General features: G+C 39.5%; 1 protein-coding gene across 1 annotated transcript in view; it reads left to right on the plus strand.

Moving 5' to 3' along the window:
* Positions 1-23,003, plus strand: part of EPSTI1 (epithelial stromal interaction 1) — a 55,689-nt gene that overhangs the window by 19,550 nt on the left and 13,136 nt on the right. Inside the window, exons 6-8 of the mRNA XM_054399908.1 lie at positions 6,182-6,249; positions 17,379-17,472; positions 22,403-22,486. Of these exons, the coding sequence (XP_054255883.1) occupies positions 6,182-6,249; positions 17,379-17,472; positions 22,403-22,486 (246 nt within the window). The remainder of the gene's footprint in view (positions 1-6,181; positions 6,250-17,378; positions 17,473-22,402; positions 22,487-23,003) is intronic.

The following is a 23,003-nucleotide window of genomic DNA, read 5'->3' on the forward strand; positions in this document are numbered from 1 at the left end:
TTCCTTTCTAATATTTGCCATCTGCTGACACCAGCTCACTTTCAAATCTTCAACTTTATTTTCCATTTGTTTTTCTACTTTTTCTTGCAAAGCATCTTGTCCTGTGTGTCACCTAAACCTTTGTAAAAGTTCATTCATTGGAAACCAAGTAGCATTCACACAAGAATATAAAGTAAATGAAAAAATAGAGGGAGCAGTAATGAGAGAAGGGGAGATTTCAGGTTTGCATGTTTTGTCTCCACAACAGCAATTATGATCTGTGCAGAAGCTGAATGCTGAGAGTTAATTAAAAAAAATCACAATTGGATGACATACAAAGGCATGCATAAACAAAAACAGCCTTAATTGCCTCTAGGTAAGGGTTAGTCTGTTGCCAGTCTTTCAGTGGTTAATGTTACTCTTCGAGGACAAGCCCATACACAATAGCTCACAGAGGCAATAAATATTACCATGTGAAAATGTCATTAACGGTTGCCACCAGCTCACATATAGCTCCAGATGATAGCAATGGTTGAATGGCGATTAATTATATTTTACTGACCTATTAAATATATGTTGTTTGCCCATGGGCAGTGGACAAGAAAAATGCTGCAAAACTGCTGTAATTTATAGTTACAGCCAGAAAATATATTGGTGTATCGGTTTTGTTTCCATGCTCTTTAATTTCCTTACCTTCACTTCCACAGATTATAAAATCTTTATAGATGTTGTAGACAGTAAAACTGTAACTATCGGTGTCTTCTAAAGGAGAGTGCAATATTGGGGGAAAAATATTTGCCAAACATACTTTTTAGAAAGAAAGAAAGAGAAAGAAAGAAAGAAAGAAAGAAAGAAAGAAAGAAAGAAAGAAAGAAAGAAAGAAAGAAAGAAAGAAAGAAAGAAAGAAAGAAAGAAAGAAAGAGAAAGAAAGAAAAAGAAAGAAAGAAAAAGAAAGAAAGAGAAAGAAAGAAAAAGAAAGAAAGAAAAAGAAAAAGAAAGAAAGAGAAAGAAAGAAAGAGAAAGAAAGAAAGAAAGAAAAAGAAAGAAAGAAAAAGAAAGAAAGAAAGAAAAAGAAAGAAGAGAGAAAGAAAGAAAGAGAAAGAAAGAAAGAGAAAGAAAGAAAGGAAGAAAGGAAGAAAGAAAGAAAGAAAGAAAGAAGAAAGAAAGAAAGAAAGAAAGAAAGAAAGAAAGAAAGAAAGAAAGAAAGAAAGAAAGAAAGAAAGAAAGAAAGAAAGAAAAGAAAGAAAGAAAGAAAGAAAGAAAGAAAGAAAGAAAGAAAGAAAGAAAGAAAGAAAGAAAGAAAGAAAGAAAGAAAGAAAGAAAGAAAGAAAGAAAGAAAGAAAGAAAGAAGAGAAAGAAAGAAGAAAGAAAGAAGGAAAGAAGAAAGAAAGAAAGAAGGAAGAAAGAAAGAAAGAAAGAAGGAAAGAAGGAAGAAGAAGAAAGAAAGAAAGAAAGAAGGAAAGAAGGAAAGAAAGAAAGGAAGGAAGGAAGAAAGAAAGAAAGAAGGAAAGAAGGAAAGAAAGGACGGAAGAAAGAAAGAAAGAGAAAGAAAGAAAGAAAGAAAGAAAGAAAGAAAGAAAGAAAGAAAGAAAGAAAGAAAGAAAGAAAGAAAGAAAGAAAGAAAGAAAGAAAGAAAGAAAGAAAGAAAAAGAAGGAAAGAAGGAAAGAAAGAAAGGAAGGAAGGAAGAAAGAAAGAAAGAAAGGAAGGAAGGAAGAAAGGAAGAAAGAAAGGAAGAAAGGAAGAAAGAAAGGAAGAAAGAAGGAAAGAAAGAAAATATATACAAACAAATAAAAACACAGGAGCATGAAAAAGAACTCTTGTATTTGTTTATTCAAATTGTCCTCCACAACAGCAACAGACCGAGGGGACACAGTCTCAAGCGGTGCCAGGGGAGGTATAGGCTGGATATTAGGAGGAAGTTCTTCACACAGAGAGTGATTGCACATTGGAATGGGCTGCCCAGGGAGGTGGTGGAGTCACCATCCCTGGAGATGTTCAAGAGAAGACTGGATGAGGCACTTAGTGCCATGGTCTAGTTGATTGGATAGGGCTGGGTGATAGGTTGGACTGGATGATCTTGGAGGTCTCTTCCAACCTGGTTGATTCTGTGATTCTAATAGGGAGTGAGCTGATGAAGATTTCTACTTGGAAGATGTTTATATGTTAAAAATGCAACTCTTTTTTTGAGCTCAAGTTTAAGAAAAGCATGCTGGAAAGCCACTAAAAGGTGTCAGTTTGGCTGTCCCACCCTGCCTGCAGATGAAAAGCTCCTTAGAGCTAAGAATGACAGGGAAGGGATCCTATAGAACTAGTACTCTACTACCACCAGTTGGCCTTTGTGGAGAGGAACTTTTTTTGGTAGTGATTAGATTTATAGACAACTGCGACTGCAACTTCACAAGCCTTCTTTTCTTGCTGTCCACTCCTTCTTTTGCTCAAGGTTATTATTAATTCAATAAAAATCAAATTGTCTAACAGTCTGAAAAGAGACAATGGCTATCCAGCTTTTTTAAGCAGAGTCCCTGAACTTTCACAGATGGAGATCTACTTTGTCAACAAACACAAAGGGTGAAGCCCTGGTACTAAACTCCTTTCTTCCTTGATTATAAGGATGATGAACTGTAAGCTAGTGCTTCTTATGAGCATAGGAGCTATTTATTGCTTTAATGCTGTATTTGCAGGTAAAAACAGTATCCACTCTCCCATTATCTTTATGACTAAGAGAAAACTGAGTGTCTGCCAAAGCAGTACCAAAATGTGCCTTACCACCTTTATGAGTCCTCCTGCCTGTCTTCATCATTCTTTAATCAACCATGGAGTTAAATGCTGGAGTATCTTGGCATCTACTTTGTCTCTCTCTAGGTCCCAGAGAGAAGAAGAGTGTATCCTTCCCCCTCATTCCATGTTCCACAGGACCAGTTTGTGTGAACTGTCTTTTGAGTCTCTGTGTGCAGCAGTGAATGGGATTTGAGATCCTGTGAACCTCATGTCAGGCAGCTTGTTCTCGGGCTGCTTTGATTTGTTTATGGAATAGCCCTGGGCTGCATGAGTTTAGATATTTTTCTAAACTAGAGATCTCTGAGTGCTCACTGAGATACTTTTGAAATGACTTTGAAACTTTGACAGGGGAGTCTCTGTTCCTGCATTTGTCACTAGTACTGTGATGTGTGTCTGATCTGAAGTGTGGGAGTACATGGGAAATAGCATCATCATCATCATCATCATTATTATTATTACTTACTCATTAGTAGCAGCAGTCTGCACTTGAGTATCTGGCAGCTCTTCACATTACAGTTTTTGACCAGAAAGGTGAAAGGACTGTCAAAGTTCCCAGGAAAATGAACAAGTGGCTGATATTTGGCTTCTTGTTTTTAAGTGTTCTGCATTTGTGCTGCACACAAAATAGCATAACTTCAGTGCCCTGGATATTCTGTTGTCATTCAGTCTCTTTTCCTGTTACCTTGCCTTTAGCCTTTCCTTGTGTATTCTAAATCCTGATCAAATAGTAAGAGGTTCAAAAGATTTGAAGTAAAGAGGCTCAGTGCAATTACACTGCATGCAGCTTTCTTTTGCTCTTGCATGATAAAGTAACAGTCTTGCCATCTTTAGATACTGTCCTGTTTAGAATAAAGTGTAATTTCATTTTATTCTTTATTAAATCATGTGCTCTTTAACTGGACTGTCTTAATCAGCACAAACGGCCTTTTTCAGGAATTTGTTAAAACCAGGCACTTTACAGACCTTCTGTTGATGCTTTTCAGCATGTTTACCTTCAATATCACAGCTGTTTCACTCTTGGCTTTATTTGTGAAGACCATGCCAAATGTGGAGTGTGGAGTGCTTTGGCAATGTCTACTGATAGATTGTCATTAGGTAGAGAATGTCTCAGTCCTGCTGCCTGTCATTTGTACGTGTCCTAAGAAGGGGTCCCAGGATAAAGTTCCAGAGTAGAAAATAGCCATGCAAGCCACAGGAAAATTATTTCATTATGCTGGAGTTTTCTTCAGGTGCCATTCTGGTGGAAGAGTAGCTGTAGGGTATTTCTTCCTTTTTTTATCTAGTGGGAAACGGAGGTGATATTGAAGAATTGTATTTATCAGAGTTAATATCACTTACGTTATTCTAGCTAGGAGCTAGACCACAGAAACTCCACTGGGCTTTGGATTTAAACTTCCAGGAGCCTTGCAGTATGATGGTGGATCCACACTGAATGCTTTTTCAGAGGCTGAAGCCATCAACTTGCAGTGTTAGGCAGTGGTGGGGAAAAGCCTGCAAGCTATTGCTGATGTATTGAGGTTATCAACATCACCTTTGACAATAATAGATCCCATCAGATTTCCTTTTTTTCCTCTTCCCTTTCTTTTCTTATGAATTGTTTAGTTGCACAGATGGTTGGGAGTGTTTTGCCTAAGATATCTGTCTCTGGATGGAGGGATTGGGAGCAAACAAGATATCCCCTGAACACTATCAAAATTTATCCATATTGTGAGGCAATATTCCTTACTTTATTTTTTTAATTGTATCAGTACTTCATACATTCTGCCACTGTCTTAGCATGCCAAAGGACTGAGTAATGGGATATCTTGTTCAGAGATCTGTCTTCCTCCTTTTGTTTATTTTCCCTTTGCCTTTTTCCAAATAACAACTACAAAGTGTTTTGCCTTCTAACAGTTTACATCATTACACAGCATAGTGGTTCTTTCCTATCTGCAGACATCTGACAGGATTTTTTTTCGTGATCCAATACATGCCTAGGAGGAATTTATACTTGTTTTGCAAATTCTTTCCAGACAGTCATTCTTCATCCAATTAAAAAATACCTACCTTGAAAAAAATGAAGGCCAAGTAATTGAGTAACTGCCAGTAGAATTGTAATTTTTCTGAAAGCTTATTGATTGCAGGACGGGAAGAAAATTATGGGGGTGGTGATTGCAGCCCTGTTCTTAGCAACACTTTCCCCCTTACACCCTCCCCCCCTGCATAATACCTCCACCCAGGTGCAATGCTCTCTCCCTGATTTGGGGCTTTGACCAAACAGGCAATTTCCATCTACAGCTCCCTTTTCATCTCTGCAAGGTATTGCCTGAAATTTCCAGGACAATTCATTTAGATGATTACTGTTATCATTTTGGGGGTGGACAACAAGCAGAGTGACAATCTGAAGTTGCAGTTTGCTCAACATGCTGGCCATTGTAATCCTCAAGTAGGAGCTCTTGGTGCATCCCCCCACCAAATGCAGTAAGAGAGCCTGTGCTCAAAAGATAGCAGGGCTGAAATCTCTGAAATCCCATAAGTTTGGCACTTATGATTTGTGCTTTTAATACACAGAACTGCCTTTTGACTGCTCTTCCCACTGGACCTACCTACAACCTGTGTGTCAAAAAAAAACCCCAACAATTAGCTGGCCTCTTTTTAACTGGAATTTAGCTTTTGCTGCATACTGCTGTTGCAGTGATTTCTCTGGTTTCTCCTTTATTTTAAGTTTTATTTTACTTGAATAAAACTTTACTTGTGGGGTGGGAGGGCAGCTTATAAGCTCCCATAAGGCCCCTCTGCGGGAAATTATGTGCAATTTTATATTAAAGAGCTTAATCACTTGTGTGGTGCCCAGTTTTCAGAGTTTTGTCTGTCAGGTGTTTGTATTGGCTGACTCTTGCACTGGACATGGTATCTGAAGCAGAAATAACACTGGTTAAGTACAAGTGTCTCCCATTTTCATCTGTCTTAGCTTGTATTTAACTGACCAGTACCTAGTGCTCCTGAAGGCCACGGGGCTATGTACAGAGCTACAGGTACCCATGTCTGTGTGCTTTCAGTGCTACAGGACTAGCATCTGCTTTGATGCAGTGGTTCATGTCCTCTGCCTTCTTAAAAGGACCAGCATTGCATCAGTTATACCACAAGAGATGGCCCCAGCAGCGCTGTGGCATGGGAACTGTGAAAGCTCACGAGACCCTTTATCAGAATAGATGGGTCTGCCAGGAGCACAGTGTGGTTTTCTCTTTCTCAGATGAGTCTCTTGACTGAAGGCTATTTGATCATGTCTGAATACTTTTAAATTTGAAATGGTGTCACTTCTGAACCCAACTGCTGATAGTAAAAAAAAAAAAAAAAAACCCGAATATTGACATACTTGAAATAATCGTTTGTTTGTGGCTTACTGGAAATCTCAAGTATGTTTTCCTGGTTTTAATGCTGTAGGCAGAGAGGCTCGAAGCTAAAAAAAGACAAGAAGAAATGCAAAGAAGAGAGATGTTCTTTGAAAATCAGTAAGTAAAATTTGAAATTTATTACCTGAAATTCCTCAGCTGCTTGTCTTTTTCTTTTTTCTTTTTTCTTTTTCTTTTTTTCTTTTTCTTTTTCTTTTTCTTTTTCTTTTTCTTTTTCTTTTTCTTTTTCTTTTTCTTTTTCTTTTTCTTTTTCTTTTTCTTTTTCTTTTTCTTTTTCTTTTTCTCTTTTTCTTTTTCTTTTTCTTTTTCTTTTTCTTTTTCTTTTTCTTTTTCTTTTTCTTTTTCTTTTTCTTTTTCTTTTTCTTTTTCTTTTTCTTTTTCTTTTTCTTTTTCTTTTTCTTCTTTTTCTTTTTCTTTTTCTTCTTTTTCTTTTTCTTTTTCTTTTTCTTTTTCTTTTTCTTTTCCTTTTCCTTTTCCTTTTCCTTTTCCTTTTCCTTTTCCTTTTCCTTTTCCTTTTCCTTTTCCTTTTCCTTTTCCTTTTCCTTTTCCTTTTCCTTTTCCTTTTCCTTTTCCTTTTCCTTTTCCTTTTCCTTTTCCTTTTCCTTTTTCTTTTCCTTTTCCTTTTTCTTTTCCTTTTTTAATTTTCTTTTTTCTTTTTCTTATTTTCCTTTTTTGTTTTGTTTTATTTGTTTGCCTTTGTCTGCTGTAAGGCTAAGGAAAGGTTTGGCTTACTCTTTTCTCACTTTTAGACTTGAAACTTTTAACTCCAGCACAAGAAGCAATGGGGGCAAACTGCAGCACAGGAGATACCTTCAGAATATTAGGAAACACTTTTTTCACTGTGAGAGTGACTGAGCATGGGCACAGGTTGCCCAGGGAGGTGGAGGAGTCTCTATCTTTGGAGATATTAAAAAGTTCTGGACATTTGGCTCTAGGCAGCCCTGCCTGAGCAGAAGCTCGGGCAGGTTGACCTCCTGATGTCCCTTCCAACCTCAACTACTATGTGGTTCTGTGAAATATTTCAAGCCTTCTCCATACTTTATTCTGTGAGAAATTTGACTCAGTAGGTTTATCTTAGTTTGTCAAAACATACACTTTGAAATGAAAACTGTGAATTATAGGACAACTTTGTTCTTTTTTTCTCTGAATCAATATGTGATCGTTCAGTTCTGGACTAATTATTGCGACAGGATCTAATTTATTTTAGTGACCACTAAAGAAATCTAACCTACATGGAAATAACAAGGATTTATTTATCATAGCTCTACAGCTTAAATGTAGAGATCTACTGCGAAGAGATCTTCCACGAATGCTTCCTTAATGTCAGAATTAGATATGACTTAACTCCTGATATAATTAATTCCATTGGCAGTGTAGTTCCTAGCTTGCCAGTTCACTCTGCCCTAACTGATCCAAGCCAATTCTGTCACATAATTCACACACAATGCTGATTAGTCACCTTTACCTTTTTTATCTTTAGCTCCTGAAATTACTCACCTGTGTTCTTAGCATGATTGATTGCTCTTTCCTCCTCTGTGACCTTCAAAGGAGTCACTTTTGTCCCACGCTAGTAGCTCCACTTCCTTCATTTGCCTAGATTATGTTCTCTTCTGTATAGATATTATAGTACTCTCTCACTAATTTCAGACTTTCTGGTCTTTTTATTGCTTCCCATTTTGCTTTAAATACAACCCTTTCCTTAAATACACTGCCAGTGTTTGTCCCTATATACTGGTATTTTACCTGTTGTTTGTCTACTGTTTGTCTCAATGTGTCCCAATGTTCACACACACCTTGACTCTTTAAGATTTCTGAAGACCCTGCCTGTTTCTGACAGACTAGACCCCTGCATGCTCTTTGAGCCTAACTTAACAACAACCTCATCAGATCTTTCCAGTGCAGGGGCCTCAGTTATGTGACTTGCTTTTTACTTGAGGGGATTGTCAGGGTTCTTATCTTCTCATTTAATATATTGGGTTTTGTTGGGGTTTTTTTGTTTGGTTGGTTTGTTTTGTTTGGTTGGTTTGTTTTGTTTTGTTTTTCTCTTAAGGCTTATTCAATTATGAAGAGAGGCATTTCTTTTCCTTTCCCTCACCTCCCCTTTCTGTGCCTTTTTTGCTTAGGGTAAAGTGAATTCTGATGATTAGCTCTTTTTCCATTAAAAGTAAGCTCAGTTCTGTCAAAAGCAGGCCCGAACCCTCTGAAACACCTTCATGTGAGCAGCCAGTTGGTCCCTAGGTGATACAGCAGCTCAGGTTTCCTGGGCACTGAGAAGGAGACTGGCTGGCAGCTGTTCTGTCCACTGATCTAGGAAAGCCTTGTGAGCATTTAGCTGGTGTCATCTTAGGAAACCAAATGGACAGATGCAGCTGAACATGAGCTCCGTTCCTCAAGGTTATATTCAGCTATTAGAAGATTATTTGTGTGTCCTGTGTATTGAACATACAGCAGGAGGGCCCTGTAGATAATGTACCCGGAGGAAGTGAGCTGAAAGCCTACCTACAGTGAATGCAGTTTTACATAAGCAGTAAACATCCTGTGCTACAGTGCAGAGTGACACTAGTGCCTTTCCTAGTCTGAAGGAGTCCTATGATGGGAAAGAGGAAAAGAAGTCTTTACCACCAGATATTGCTGAGGTTGCATTGCTATGATACTTTGGCATTATGAAGTACAACGTTCAGGAATAATGCAACATCTTGGATCTAAAGTATCTCCATTGAAGTACTGCTGGTTGTTAGAGACGTGCTCACATAAAAGTGCTTGGTATTTAACAATGTGGTTTTGCCTAGTATGCAAAAATGAGTGACTCGTTACTTCCATCGTCTAAGACCTTATTTCTAGAGGCAAAGAGAGAAAATATGAGGTTGTGCCCCTTTTCTTGCTGTCTCTGCTGGAGAATTTTGATCTCCTTCCCTGCTTGCTGCGAGAGAGGGGAAGGAGGGTCATGTGCTGCATATGAAGCAATGACCTCTGCAAAGTCACGGTCTGTGGAGCCATTTCAAAAGATAAGCTCCCTTGTTAGTCTGTCCTCTGTAAGCATCTGTAGCTGCAACACCACAATTTTTCTGAGCAGATCAATGCCTACCAGCAGTCTCATTAACTGGGAAACCTTTTAAAATTGATCACCACCTCAAGCTGTATCCGCCTCCAGGTGGTACAGCCCTATGAAGTGGTTTGATAAGGAAATGCACTTAAGGTTCTCACGTCATTAACATACTCTGACAATAAAGTATGATGCTGCCCAGAAGTTCGTTGTTCTTATTAAATTCCTGTCACTTAAAAAGAAGAATTTCTCACTGAAATCTCCTTTCAAAGGGTGTAAGAAAAAGTAAGTGAATGCCAAAAGGAAACAATGTCTGCAGCCTTGTCCACTGTCTGCAGAATACAGTTATTTCCTCCCTCTTGTACAACTGGCCCTTGGAAGTCAGCTGTATCTGTTATCACTGTTGCTTGAGTACGTGTTTGCATGTTTTGAGAATGAGGTCTAGACATAAATGCAGGGTGCTGTAGACAAGTCTGCAAGCTTCTTTCTTTTGGGATGAGATGCTCCCCTAACACAGGTGAACTCAAGATCTATTAGATAACTAAAGTGGACAAAACTCACAAGGTATCTCCTAGAGTAGCTGTGGGGAGCTGCTGCATGGGAGGACAGCTATGGTTTTTACTAACATAAGAGAAACACTTGAGGGATTTATTTGTGTTTCTGTGGTTCTGCCTCTGCGTATGCCAGATGGAGTACATACACACTTTAAGGAGTATGTATACATACTTTAAGGAGCATGTATGCACACTTTAAGGAGTAGGTATGCAATTTTCTGCTGAAAACTACTTACACCACTTACCTTAATGGAGTCCTTCTTTCTGAGTAACAGTGCTTTGGATGCATTTTACAAGGTAGTGTGTGGTAGACCGTGTTTCTGTCAGAGTGCATTGAAAGATAATGCATGCTTGCTACGTCCATACTTTACAATTGCTAATCCTTGTAAGGAAAGGACTGAGTGTCTATCTCTCCAAATGAGAATGAATAAGAGTTTAGATGCTCCCCAGCCTGATCTAGTGTGAGGTGTCCCTGCCCATGGCAGGAGGATTGGAACTAGATGATCCTTCTGGTCCCTTCCAACCCTGACTTATTTTATGATTCTATGATTCTATGTCTGGCTCTGGACTTTTCCAGACATTTCTCTTTTTATAGGACACAGAAAATGTCTTTTACACAGTAATGAGGGATGGCCAGTTCATGACTTGCTGTTGTCTGTGGCTTGCTCTGCAGGTTATATGAATCTTTGCCTGAACTGTAGCTTATCTCACCATAAGGTTTTAGCCCAGCTCCCTAGTAAGGTGCTTATATTTAATCTTAATTCAACTTCCCAGAACCTGTAGTGTTGCATGTGGTCCACTGTGTTTCTAATAGGTATCTGCCTATTTATGGAATGGGAAAAGCAGTCTAGCACATAGAGTTTATTTTTAAGAGTATGTGATGGCTGTTGCATCACTCCATCTTTCCCTTTGTTACATATTCATGCCTCTGTTTTTGTGAAGGTTGTACTCTAAAAATTCCTGGCACTGCTGCACTTGGGGACATGTGTGCACTCAATATATTCCGCTCAGAATTTGGAGCTCAGAATTTGCCAGAGTGCCTGTAAGCACATATTCCAAACACAATGCAGGAAGTTCACCAAACCAAGCTCATATACACTCTCCTGCCAAACCAGTTTTCTCAAAAGTCATAAAACGCAAGGAAATAAAACCTGAATCAAACCAGAATTTTTATTTATTTATCTGTTTTTTACAGGATAAATACTAGTGTCCTTGCCAGTTTCCAGTCCCCTGTGATGTGTGGTTCAAACAGCAAGCTGGTAACAAATTTTCCCCACAGAAGTGCAAATGTAAACCTGACCAGACTTTTAATACACATTGCTAGAGAGAACGAAAGAGGGCTTGCACAAAAAGGCTTTGCAGCCTTGAGAATCTTTTGTTTGCTTTTCACCACAATGGTCTTCGTTTTCTTCATTTGCTCCTGATTATTTTAAGCATTGTCAATTATTTAACTAACAGGCAGAAAACTAGGCTTTTATAGACATCCAAAGGGACTCTCTTGAGTGTAATAATGAAGGCAGTTTATTGAACGCCTGTGAGGTTGCTTTCTAATTGTGCGCATTAATCTGCCCATGCAAGCTGGCTGAAAATATAGAAGCAGATTGCACATGCAGATGGAGCACACAGAATGGAAGATCTATGCAACAGACTTATACAAAACTGCATTTTCCTTAAAACTGGATTTGTGCTTATTACTTTAGATAATAAATGAAACTTGATGTCTAAAATAACTTCCAAGAATATTGAAAGAGTTGATGGGAGGAGAAAAATAGCCTAGCTTCATTATTTCATCCAGTCAGGAAAACAAAACAAAAAAAAAAAAAAAAGCAAGTGGGTTGACAGGAAAGATTAGTTTTGGGTGTGGGTGGGAAGAGATGAAAATAATTCTGCTGAGAGTTACCTTTTTTTTTTTTTTTTAACCTATTTTTATACTTTCTTGAAGCCTTATACCTAAAATGAACTAATGCCCCATTTTTTGTTCTTATCCCCCCAACAACAGGAGCACATGCTTAAAAACTTATAGACAAGAAAGCCTATGAGTCAAAGAGCACAGTTTTAATCACTATCATTAGATTTGTCCAAGCCCTTAGTATGCTTGTGCATTACTCTCAGTGAAGTCTGAGTACAGCATTAAGCTTGGTATGTGTCAACTGTGATAGAGCTACTATCATAGAAACATGGTGGGATGATTCACAGGGCTGGAATACTGCAATGCATGGCTATAAACTCTTCAGAAGGAATAGGCAAGGAAGGAGAGACAGTGGGCTGGCCCTGTTTGTTAAGGAGTGTTATGACTGTCTTGAGCTTAATGATGGTGATGATAAGATTGGGTGTTTATGAGTAAGAATCAGAAAGAAGGTGAACAAGGCAGATATAATGATGGGAGTCTGTTACGGACCACCCAGTCAGGATGAAGAGGGAGAAAATACATTCTGTAAGCAGATGGAAGAGGTCTCACAATCATTACTACTTGTTCTCATGGGGCACTTCAACTTACCAAATGTCTGCTGAAAATACAGTACAGCAGAGAGGAAATAGTCCAGGAGGTTTCTGGAGTGTGTGGAAGATAACTTCCTGAGACAGCTGATGAGGGAACCAAATAGAGAAGGCTCCTCCTTGTTAGACCTGTTATTTGCTAAGAGAGAACACCTTGTGGGTGGTGTGAAGGTTAGAGGCCGTCTTGGGCATAGTGATCATGAAATAGTAAAGTTTTTAATTCTTGGGGAAGTAAGAGGAGGGGTCAGTAGAACTGCCACCTTGGATTTCTAACAGGCAGTCTTTGACCTGTTTAGGAGACTGGTTGACAAAGTTGCTTGGAAGCAGTTCTGAAGGACAAAGGATTCCAAGAAGGCTGGAAATTCTTCAAAGGAAAAACATTTACGATGCAGGAGCAAGCTGTCCCAGTGCACAGTAAGGCAAGCCAGCAGGGAAGAAAGCTGAACTGGATAAACTGAGTTTTGTCTGGAACTCAGGAAGAAAAAGAAATTCTATAGCCCATGGAAGGAGCAGGTTGCTCAGGGAGACTACAAAGATGTTGTGAGGATGTGCCGGGGGAAAGTTAGAAGGGCCAAAGCCCAGCTAGAGATTTATCTGGCTACTGCCATAAAAGACAATTAAAAATGTTTCTATAAACATATTAACAACAGAAGGAGGACTGAGCTGAATCTCTCTACTTTATTGGGTGTGAAGGGAAACATAGTGACCAAGGATGAGGAAAAGGCTGAGGTACTGAATGCCTTCTGTCTTCAGTCTAGCAGTAAGATCAGTTGTCCTTGACCCGTGAGCTTGGACAACAGGGAGAAGGAGCAAAATAAAGACCCCTAATCCAATTGTAATTGGTCAGTGATCTGCTGCAGCACTTAGGTGCATGAGTAAGAACACACCCACCCTGTACCTTACTAAAATGAAGAGCAGCTTTACTTTTGGATAAGCTTTGGTAGTGTTAAGCAACTGATCTTAATTCCTGCAGAAGCTTATGCTTAGCCAATTAAATTCATTGCAGTGGGGAGAAGTGTAGATATGCTGACTGATGCTGCAAAAGTATGCTGCCTGACTGAAGCTTCATTTGGGGTTTTGCCTTTGAGAGGAGGAATCTTGCTATTGTTTACAAATACACTGTGAAATTTCTGAGCACATGTGTGAAGCTAACTCATATACATTATGTATGGTTCTTAGTTTTCCGGGTTAATTGGAAGAAAATGGTGAAATACTGCTTTACTGCTTTGGCATCACTTACTGACAATGAATTTGGAAGCTGACATGTTCGTGTCATTCAGCACTAGATGCTACTTCTGTTGTCTTAGTGATGACTCACATTGTCTCCTGTCTGAAATGGTCATAATCACAGAATCATAGAATTGTTAGGGTTGGAAGGGACCTCAAGGATCATCTAGTTCCACCCCCCTGCCATGGGCAGGGACACCTCACACTAGATTAGGTTGCTCAGAGCCACATTCAGCCTGGCCTTAAAAACCTCCAGGAACGAGGCTTCCACTACCTGCCTGGGCAATGTGTTCCAACGTCTCACCACCCTCATGGTGAAGAACTTATTCCTAATGATTTACCTGGCTTGGGATTCTTTATTATTATTATTATTATTATTATTATTATTATTATTATTATTATTATTACTGGTTTTGAGTGGTTCTTAAAAATACTTGCAATCTTTCATTAGAGCAGAATTGTAATGCTGGAGATCCTGCAGCTTTAGAAAACAGGAACTTCAGAAGCTGTCTTGTTTTCAGTAGTAATAAGAGTGGCCATTATCTTTAAAAAATTGTGAAGAGAAATAGATCTATGATATATGCAAAAGTATTGTGCTGTTTTTTTTCTTTTTTTTTCAAAAGCACTGGCATAAAAGCAGGTATATTTTTCTGTATCCTGGCATTTCAATATCCATAAATTAAAGCTAAAGAATTAAATGCCACTGGTTTCTTTGGGAAGGAGTAATGAAGGTCTCAAGAAGCCTTTTTAATTGATGTGTTTTTAATGTTAGTCTGTAAAACAGACTGAAAGCCAAGAACTTCATGTGCTGGCCGAAAAATTATTTTCTTGACGTTTTTGTTCCGAGAGGAATAGTCTCAAATGAAAAGCTTTGCAAGTGGTGCTGTGTGACTCTGGCTGGAGGAAGATGCTGAGCCTGAGTCTGCATCCTTGTTCATTTCTCTAAGGATGAACCCTTTACAGAACAGGCTCTTCTGTTTGCCTTTTAGGTATAACAGCAGTTAAGACCAAGTGACCCACAAAACTAAAGACCTTATTCTGCACAGGATTTCAGACCTCAGGTCTAAATATCAGTTGTGGGTCTTCAGATCTTCCACAGCTGTATGCTGAAGTCAACTGTGGAGCTTTCTGCTTCTCAGCTGCCACGGCTGGTGAGCCTGTTAGAGCATGGAAACTGCTTAAATAGGCCAGAAGAACCTAGGCTCACTCGGGCTTTTATAGCCACTCCATGATCTCACCCTAGTGGGAATCTGGGCATCTAGTTGGAACTAGATGATCCTTGTGGTCCCTTCCAACCCTATGCGTATTTTCCTGAACTTTTAAACATACCAGTATGGAAGTAACCTATTTTAATTAGAAGAGCAAAAGGTTGTTCCCAGCAGTGTAATGGGAAACAGGACTGTTGAGAAAGACAAAATACCCTCCTAAGATTGCTCCAGCTTAACCAGACCTTCTGAACAGCTCTCTTCCTTTCAGGCTGATGCTTAGGGGTACTTAATGTTGAGGTTAGCAGCCTGTTAGGAGGATGCTATCTTCTTGGTTTGACTAAATTTTAAATATCCTTTTGCATAGCTATTTTTGGAGGGTATCAGGATGCTTCTGTATTCAAATGAATTTCTTCATCTCATGCTCCTCTTTGCTTAACATTAGAGGAAGACATTTTATTAGCTTCTCTGATTAGTCCTTGACGTTTTAGCAAGTGAGATGTTGCTCCAGCTCTCCAAATGTGGAATACCTATGGACACTTTGATATGCTGATTTCCTTCTGGAGTTAATGCTTTCCTCTCTGGAACATTAATTGAACTGTCATCTCTCCTACTTCCCTCTTTCCCTGCAGCATGGCTTATGCTATGATTTGAGTTGTGACTATAGGTTTAATATTATGAAAAATACCATTCAGACAATATTTTGACAGTCTGGCAACTCCAAGTGCATTAGTGGGTTTCCACAGAGATGATGAGCAATGAATGAACATGTATGACGGACTTGATTGTGTTGGTCTTTAGTTAGGTTTGGAAACCTGAGTCCCTTTCTCATGATAGGAACACTTTATTCATGTATTACTGAATTTGGTGTGATAAGGGGTTTTCTATATTCAAAGGCAGTGCACAGTCTTGCTGAGAAACTCCATTTACTTCCACTCTTGTAATTGTCTTTTCTAAAACCAAAACTGAGCTAGCTTTTTATCTATCGTTGTGCTGATCTGGGAAATGCAGTGTCTTAACCCTCCACACCATTTTAATCAAACAATGAGAATTTCCACATACCTCACGTCATTTTGTCAGTCATAAGGAAGTAGGACATCCAGGTATATCCTCAAGTTGCCAGATATTTCTTTGCAGAGCTTCAGCCTTCTCAAGTAGATTACAGACTTTCTGTAGGATTTCTTAGTCTTTCTGGTGTAGAAATAAATTTTTATTTCAGCTATCTCAGCACAGGTAGAGAAACACAAAATCTGCAGTTTAAAACTTCGAGTTCCCAAAATTATTCTGTGTGGTCTCATCACTTGACAATTCATCTTTCATGGAAACAATTTGTATATTTAACATTTGGGTAAGAAGACTATTAATTTATTTAACCACAATATACAAATGCTTTGTAGATCAGGGAATCTTGTTTTACAAGGTTCTTTCTGTATTTTGTGTTGGCTGAGGTCCATGTTAACTGTTCAGGTAATAGAACAAACTGGGATGCTGAGACTCTGAAAGCATGGCTTGCTACAGCTTGAGCAAGTATTCTGCACCTTGTGTAGAGCAGCAGAGAAGAACTTGTGGGTTCTTGTTCTTTTCCCCCTCTGATCCTCAATATATCCACTGACTAGCAGGACATTTTCAAAAAACAAATCTACTCACCATTTCAGATCATGGAGTGAAGGATGAAAATACACTTTGTAGTCTGTTTCAGCAGTTAGTCATCATCACTCTTCAGCAGCCAAGGCTTTTTCTCCGAGGTTAAGTAGCTGTCTTTGGTAGTAGCATCTTCTCCCCTACAGAGCTAGCTGGTTGTCTTGCTAGCAGAGTAAATCTTTGTATTGAATGCCTCTTGAAGCACTTTTCTGCTCTCACTTAAATATTTTCATGCTTTCAAAAGCTGTATAAGAAATAAAATTGTCACTTTCCTCTAACTCTGTTCCTGAGCAGAGACTTGAATAGGTATGCCCGGGACATATGCCTGATCAAGAAAGGTTAGGAAACTCTTTCTTGATCACAACACTGAAACTCCTGTTCTTTACATGTACTTGTGTTGTTCCTTGTGACTTTTTTTAGCTGTATTTCGTTGAAACTGAAAGCAAAGTGATGCTACTTTGAAAATCTGGTTTATAAGGGATGTGATTGGAAAAATAAAATTGCCTTTGACAAAATAAGAAATGACAATGTTGTGCAATTCTGTTTCAACTAAAACCAAACATTCTTTTTTTTTTTTTTCAGTGCTACAAAATGCTTCGAAGTCTTTCTGCTTAAGTAATCCATTGTAAGGCTGCATTGTATTCATCATGAAGGAAAATTCCCTAAATAATCTTTTAAATTGCTTACCTGAGATTTTTAGATCCAGTAGAAGAATTGGCAACAATTCAGTGAAGCACTTGCATCCTGATGAAGTCCAATGGTATGCAAGTCTGCTTCTTAGAAGCTTTAAAATAAGGAAAGCATATCCACTGTAAACCCCAAATATGCAAATGACAATAATTGCTTGCTTAAAAATTCCTCCCAGCAAATAACCACAATATAGGTTCTGTATCCTCTGTCTCATTTCATTCTGTCTTTCTCCACAACCTTTTGTTCCACCTGTGATGTTTTTCAGCAGTCATATGATAAAATGTCTAGGCTACATTCCAAGGGTGGAATAAAAAGCTGTATTTATGTTTATGGAAGCACTAACAATTCTATTTGGATTGGATTTCTTCGTAGCAAAACCAGTGAATTATTGAACAGATTGGACTTGGGTTTGCCAAAGAGAGATTCCTGTCAGATTGCTAATCATGGCCAAGAGTCTACAGCATGGGTAAGCAAAACTGTGGCATGTGCTATGTTTTCTGTCATCTTTCCAGGTGCTGTCAATAGCAAAATATTAGAATACTATAACTAAGCTTAATTGTCTAGACATAACTGAGTGAGTACCAAGGAGTCTTTCTGAATGAGATTGCCTGGTCTGTTACAGACTGGCAGACTATCCTACATAGTAAGGGACTGCCTTTATGACTCTCAGATCTCTCTCTGATAAATGAGATGCAGATTTATATTCCAAGGTCAGATCAGAATCTTAAATGTGCTCTATACCCATCTGTTGGTGGCAAGCTTTTATGAAATCTCAACCAGTTCATGTCAGTGGATGCTTTACTGCATTGAAAATCTGGTCAGAAGATAAGCTTATTTCTCACTGCATCCTAAAAATGATTTCATAGGCTGCTTGGGGACTTTGTCTCAGTTTGAATGAGTCTCATAAGTATCAATGTAATTAGGAAATAGATAAGGTATTGCTCAAGTTTCATTATTCTAATTGCCTCAAAAAGGCTTTTTCACATATGATTAGTCTCTCCCTGCCTAAACCAAACCTTCCTACTGATGCAAAAATTTGCTGTGGAGAGTGTTAACTCTGAGATAGAAGGTTTTCTCCTTTAGGGAGGTTTGTAATTGAAGGAAGGCAGAGAGCAGGCAGCCAAGTGGACAGAAATTGTCATTACAAGCAATAGGCCTTAGCAGAAATGTGGAATTATCCAGTATGGGCAGTCCTTGCTGTATACAACCTTGAACAACAGCAGCTGAGTAAAAGGAGGGAAAGTTTTACCTCCATATTTCCTTGGAAGCCTTGGAAATGTGCAAATCCTCTTGTTATAGAAATTGCATCGGGTTTGTTTTGTCTCTAGTTTTTCTTGAATGAGAAGGGAAGATGATATTGAAAATAAGCTTCTTACCCCTTTGATTCCTCAGAACATTTTGTGTGTCTGGAAACTCTGAAGAAGTCTTATCACATGTGGGCATATATATATATATTTTTTTTTTTTTAATATATATATTTCTATATGGCTTGAAGGAGCCACCTTCTCCTCAGCATTGCTGGGCAGAAGGTCAGTTGCAGGGGAGTGGTTTTTGGACTGTCTTTTCTAGTCCTGGGTGGACAAGCAAAATTAAGGGCTATGGGAAGGGAGGAAAGTTTCACAGGATTCATAGATTCACAAGATGTTTTGGGTTGGAAGGGACCTTAAAGATCATCTAGTTCCACTCCTCTGCCATGGGCAGGGACACCTTTCACTTAGACCAGGTTGCACAAGGCCCAATCCAAACTGGCCTTGAACACCTCCAGGGAGGGGGCACCTACAGCGTCCCTGGGCAACCTACTCCAGTGTCTCACCACCCTCACTACAAAGAATTTCTTCCTAATCTCCAGTCTAAATCTCCCTCTTCCAATTCATCCCTGTAAAAAGTCTTTGTAAAATGATAAGCCCTTGTGAAAAGATGTCTTGAAACCACTTCTACCTCCCTCATGAAGCATCTGACACTACAAGCTGTAGGGAACTCATTCTTGGGAAGGGAACACTCAGTTCTGCAGCCATTCCTATGGTGTGAACATAGAACTGTGAAGACAAGTGAGATCATGACCCTAGGACAGACTTGAATTTCAGCATATTGATGTGGTGTTGTCATATCTATGCAAAAGTGGGTGGATGTATGAGCACTGAATTAGGTGTGCAGGTCCTGCTTTCAGTTTTGCTTTCTACTTCACCTACCTGTGTGCACCATGTGTGCTGGAAGAAAGCAAATGTCACTCCAGTCTTCAAAAAGGCAAGAAGGAGGTGGATTGAAAACTGTTGCCACAACAGAGTTCAGAGGGTCATCATCAGTGGCACAGAGTCAACTTGGCAAGTGGTATCCCCTAGGGTTTTGTTCAATATCTTTCTCAACGACCTGGATGAGGGCATTGAGAGTACCCTCAGCAAGTTCACTGATGATACAAAACTGGGGGGGTTGGCTGACACCTGTCAGGCTGTGCAGCCATCCAACATGACCTGGACAGGCTGGAGAGCTGGGTGCAGGCAAATCTCATGAAGTTTAATAAGGACAAGTGCAGGGTCCTGCATCTGGGGAAAAATAGCAACAGGCACCAGCACAGTGTAGGGGCTGTCCTGCTGGAAAGCAGCTCCACAGAGAAAGACCTTGGAGTGCTGGTGGACAGCAAGTTCTCCATGGAACAACAATGTGCTCCTGTGGCCAAGAGAGCCAATGGGATCCTGGGATGTATCAAGAAAGGTGTGTCCAGCAGGTCGAGGGAAGTTCTTCTACCTCTCTACTCTGCCCTGGTAAGACCACACCTGGAATACTGTGTCCAGTTTTGGGCTCCCCAGTTCAAGAGAGACAGAGACCTGCTGGAGAGAATCCAACAGAGAGCCACGAGGATGATTAGGGGACTTGATCATCTCCCCTATGAAGAGAGACTGAGATTCCTGGGGCTGTTTAGTCTGGAGAAGAGAAGACTGAGAGGGGATCTGATCAATACCTATAAATATCTGAGGGGTGGGTGTCAAGTGGAGGGGGCCAGGCTCTTTTCAGTGGTTCACAGTGATAAAGACAAGGAACAATGGGTTCAGACTAGAACATAGAAGATTTCACCTCAACATGAGGAGAAACTTCTTTACAGTGAGGCTGATGGAGAGCTGGAACAGGATGTCCAGGGGGGTTGTGGAGTCTCCTTCTCTAGAGACTTTCCAAACCCACCTGGATGCGTTCCTGTGTGGACTATTCTAAGTGATCCTGCTCTGGCTGGGGGGTTGGACCTGATGATCTCTGGAGATCCCTTCCAACCTCTAATATACTGTGATACTGTGATACCCAGAACTCTTATTCCAGTTTTTCAGGGGTTTCTTAATAAGTTTTGCAAAATTACAGAGTTCATCTCTGGCTTCACTGGTATACAAGCAAATCAGATACATAGTTTATCTGTACTCTTCCTTTATACTGTTTGATATTCTAGATGTCTTTTGCATGACAGCATTTCTATAGCTTTGTGAATCAATTAATCACTTGCTTATAATGCAGCAACGCAGTCAGCAAAATGTCTTCTGAACCAGGTTGGAGGAGATACAGTCTATAGGCCTATGGTCTGCAGGCACAGCCTCTGTGCTGTGTGTGAGGAATGCCAAGCACATAACCAATAAGTTGTTATCTAAATAAGCTTGGCATAGTACCAAAATGCTAAACCTGAGGGAAAACTTGTACTCTAATTTTGATGTTATCTTGAACCTATCCTTTGTCAGGAGTAATTAAAAGATTGAAGAACAATGCATTTGAACTAGTGAAGTGTGATAAGCTGAGGAAGCACCTGACATGCATGATAATACATGTGACTTTTTAAATTTAAATTTCATGTTCCAAAAAATATTTGGGATAATGTAATTTTGATCAATTTCTTTTCCTCACATAATTTCTTTGATAGTGATGTTAATTTAGCACACCTAGTTCAAACATCAGTGTCAAACATTACTTGATGTGCATGAAGACATTTAACTTCTTTGGAGTGACTGTCATTGGTGACTTTTTGCCCGCTTATTTAATCAAGCTCATAATTAACTTTAATCCTGTCTTTCAAAGTGTTGCCAATCCTGTGTAGATTTTTATTGTCTTCCAACTTGATTAACATACACTCCACACAATTCTCCAAGCCATTACGGAGAGTAATGAATAGTATTGGACCCAGAATGAGTCTCCCTGGACACATGTAACAACTCCTCCCAGCTCAAAATTGAGCTATTAATAATTGCTTTCTCTCTATTCAGCCTTTTGAGCAAATTATGTGCCTGTTGTTTTAATGGTGTCATTCTGCACACATATATCAAGTTTCAAGAACATTGTGTAGACCTACAACAAATTCCTCACTAAAGTCAAACCTACATGCTTCTTGTATTAAATTATGCTGGCTCATTTTCTGGTGTGCTACACTATGTCCCTGCTCAAAGACTTTACAGTATAAGTTCCTGTATATAAGATCAAGGGATCCTCTAAGATTCTGATGGTAGACTGGCTCTTTACTAACAGCTGCAACTTATGAAAGACCAGGGTTCGTTATTGCAATGAAAACTTATGACATGGTTGGATGCATTATTCATTGTGTTCAGTCCAAGTTTTCAGTTCTCTTGGCTGCTACACAAATAATACAGCAGATTTGATCTCTTAGCTTCTGTTTCACTACCTCTACAAATCGTAAACTGGTTTGCACTGGAAGGGACCTTAAAGAACATCTAGTTCCAGCCCCCCTGCCATGAGCAGGTAAACCTTCCACTGAACACTGTGGCTCAAAGCCCCCATCCAACTTGACCTTAAATACTTCCAGGGATGGGACATCCACAGTTTCTCTGGGCAATCTGTTCCAGTGCCTCAGCACCCTCACAGTGAAGGACTTCTTCCTAACATCTGATCAAAATCTACCTTCTTTCAGATAAAGCCACTATATGCCTGTATCACTATATGCCTGTAATAAAGTTCCTCTCCAGCTTTCTTGTTGGCCTCCTTCAGGTACTGCCTTCCCACAAATTACCCTGGGCTCACCTCCGTTACCAGGCCTCTATTCTGCTTTGTTGTCTTGGTAATATTTTCAGTAATTTTATTTCCTCCCAGAATGCCCCATCTCACTATCTTATATGCTGATTGTGTTTCTGACTGCCAAAGGTATCTTCATGCTTATCACAAGGATACAGAACAGCATGTGTTGTAGCTGCCTGGTTGTTGTGTGGGTGGACATTCAGCCAAACCAAATGACTGAGAGGCTCTAGACCCTTTCTTGTTTAAATTTTAGTTTTGAGCATAATCTGTTTTTTAAGTAACTGGAATTACTCAACCATTTCTGTTTTGTTAATTACCTATATAACAATTTGGGAATAAGGTTTGGGATATTGCCCCCCTACACACAGCCCAATATGTTTATATTCTCTGCTGAACAATAGATGAGAAGCCATACTTACAAGCAAGCTCTTCGAGAGGAAGAAAACAGAAGATTAGAGGAAATGAAGCAAGAACAACGGAGGAAGGTAATTAGACATTAACAGTTTGCATATTGTATCATTTTTGCATGCTGTGAAACCAATTAAATACATTGATTACTTGTAGCCTATGCACAGAGCTTCTCTTCAGCAAAAGTGATTCAGTCAGTGTTTTCAAATATTGTGAGAGAGATGAGCCAAGCTGCAAAATTTGGACAATTATCTTCTGTGTTCAAGGCTATTTGTGTCTGGATGCCCAGCTCCTGGTTGCCCCTCCATTTGAACAACTGTGCAGAGAATTTTTGACCACGGCACCCAATTTCTTCTCTCTTGCGCAGAAGTAATCTTGCTGAGATATTCATGGTGATCTCAGACTCCAAATAGCCTCTTTCTAAAGAACCAAGGCTCATGTGCCCTGCCTTCCCAAATAGGGATGTGGAAGCACTCAAGGATTCGCTACACCCTCAATAACTTTGCAGATGACACCAAGTTGGGAGGGAGCATTGACCTGTGTGAGAGGAGGAAGGCTCTATAGTGGTATCTGATTAGGCTGGATTAATGGTCC

Source organism: Indicator indicator, chromosome 1 (assembly GCF_027791375.1).
Source record: "Indicator indicator isolate 239-I01 chromosome 1, UM_Iind_1.1, whole genome shotgun sequence".
Classification (NCBI taxonomy): domain Eukaryota; kingdom Metazoa; phylum Chordata; class Aves; order Piciformes; family Indicatoridae; genus Indicator; species Indicator indicator.